This window comes from Poromitra crassiceps, assembly GCF_964638095.1.
Source record: "Poromitra crassiceps genome assembly, chromosome: 7".
Taxonomy (NCBI): domain Eukaryota; kingdom Metazoa; phylum Chordata; class Actinopteri; order Beryciformes; family Melamphaidae; genus Poromitra; species Poromitra crassiceps.
The window spans coordinates 1,539,463-1,541,715 of NC_139628.1; the positions used below are offsets into that span (position 1 = coordinate 1,539,463).

Consider the following 2,253-nt stretch of genomic DNA (forward strand, 5'->3'; position numbering starts at 1 on the left):
ACATTGCCCACTTGCTCCCTTTTATAATAGATTCCCGATAGTAAGAAGAGAAGATCTAGAAAAATCGTTCCCGCTCGTTAGCTTTAGCACAGTGAATGGTGGTCAGTGGTACTGGCTAGCCTCATTAACACGAGCAAAAACAGTGAAGATTTCACTGCCCCCTGCTGCCCCTTCGTGAAGCCGACTCTGGTGAAGTGGTTCATGTGGATGAAAATGAGAAGTGAGTGTGTGTGTTTGAGAGAGAAGTGTGTCTTTTTTTGAGAGAGAAGTGTGTGTGTGTCTTTGAGAGAGAAGTGTGCGTGTTAGTGATTCTTTGAGAGAGGTGTGTGTGTGTTTATTTGAGAGAGAAGTGTGTGTTTTTTTGAGAGAGAAGTGTGTGACTGTTCAGTGTGTGTGAGAGAGCATGAGAGAAAAGTGGCTAGTCAGTGTTTGTGTGTGTGTGTGTGTGTGTGTGTGTCAGGGAGAGAGTGTGTGTGGTAGAGCTGTGGTGGGCGGAGCTTCTGGTCTCTCTGTAGTCTCCTGTGGGCGGAGCCTCTGCTCTCTCTCTCTCTGTAGTCTGTCTCTCTCCTCAGACTGTCCCGTGGACAGAGGGATGGTGCCTGGCTCCCCGGCGGCATGCTGTCCGCGCGCCGGACTACCCAGACCCACACACACACAGTCACCTTCACGGTAAGACAGCTCTCTCTCTCGCTCTCTCTCTCTCTCTCTCTCTCTGTCCCTCTATCTCCCTCTCTCTCTCTGTCCTTCAATGTCTCTCTCTCTGTCCCTCTATGCCCCTCTCTGTATGTCCCCATGTTAATCATGCTCTTTCTATCTTTATGTTTGTCTCCCTTCATTGTCTCTCTGTTATGCTGTATGCATCTCTCTGTCAGTCTCTGTCCTCTGTGTAGATTCTCTCTATTGCTCTCTCTCTCATCTCTCTAGGTCTCTTTGCCATTCTCTGCCCTCTGTCTATCTTCTTTATTTCTCTCAAAGTCAAATTCAAATGAGCTTTCTTGGCACAAAACATTGTGTCAGTTCTTTCTCAACAGTGTGTCAGTTTGTAGTGACTGTGTGTCTGTAGTTGTAACAGTGTGTCAGTTTGTAGTGACTGTAGTTGTAACAGTGTGTCAGTTTGTAGTGACTGTAGTTGTAACAGTGTGTCAGTTTGTAGTGACTGTGTGTCTGTAGTTGTAACAGTGTGTCCGTTTGTAGTGACTGTGTGTCTGTAGTTGTAACAGTGTGTCCGTTTGTAGTGACTGTGTGTCTGTAGTTGTAACAGTGTGTCAGTTTGTAGTGACTGTGTGTCTGTAGGTGTAACAGTGTGTCAGGTTGTAGTGACTGTGTGTCTGTAGTTGTAACAGTGTGTCAGTTTGTAGTGACTGTGTGTCTGTAGTTGTAACAGTGTGTCAGGTTGTAGTGACTGTGTGTCTGTAGTTGTAACAGTGTGTCAGTTTGTAGTGACTCTGTGTCTGTAGTTGTAACAGTGTGTCAGGTTGTAATGACTGTGTCTGTAGTTGTAACAGTGTATCAGGTTGTAATGACTATGTCTGTAGTTGTAACAGTGTGTCCGTTTGTAGTGACTGTGTGTCTGTAGTTGTAACAGTGTATCAGGTTGTAATGACTATGTCTGTAGTTGTAACAGTGTGTCCGTTTGTAATGACTGTGTGTCTGTAGTTATAACAGTGTGTCAGTTTGTAGTGACTGTCTGTAGTTGTAACAGTGTGTCAGGTTGTAATGACTGTGTGTCTGTAGTTGCAACAGTGTGTCAGTTTTTAGTGACATTGTCTGTAGTTGTAACAGTGTGTCAGGTTGTAATGACTGTCTGTAGTTGTAACAGTGTGTCAGTTTGTAGTGACTGTGTCTGTAGTTGTAACAGTGTCGCAGGTTGTAGTGACTGTGTGTCTGTAGTTGTAACATTGTCAGTGTGTAGTGACTGTCTGTAGTTGTAACAGTGTGTCAGTTTGTAGTGACTGTGTGTCTGTAGTTGTAACAGTGTCTCAGGTTGTAGTGACTGTGTCTGTAGTTGTAACAGTGGGTCAGTTTGTAGTGACTGTGTCTGTAGTTGTAACGCTGTCAGTTTGTAGTGATTGTGTCTGTAGTTGTAACAGTGTGTCAGTTTGTAGTGACTGTGTGTCTGTAGTTGTAACACTGTCAGTTTGTAATGACTGTGTGTCTGTAGTTGTAACATTGTCAGTTTGTAGTGACTGTCTATAGTTGTAACAGTGTATCAGTTTGTAGTGACTGTCTGTAGTTGTAACAGTGTGTCAGTTT

The 2,253-nt window shown here is 44.1% G+C and overlaps 1 protein-coding gene across 2 annotated transcripts in view; it reads left to right on the forward strand.

Moving 5' to 3' along the window:
- The first annotated feature begins 585 nt into the window (after positions 1–585).
- The window catches only part of corin (corin, serine peptidase), a 73,705-nt gene continuing 72,037 nt past the window's right edge, over positions 586–2,253 (forward strand). For both annotated transcript variants that reach the window (XM_083639733.1, XM_083639734.1), the window contains exon 1: positions 586–669. In XM_083639733.1, the coding sequence (XP_083495859.1) occupies positions 616–669 (54 nt within the window). In that variant the 5' untranslated portion in view covers positions 586–615. The remainder of the gene's footprint in view (positions 670–2,253) is intronic.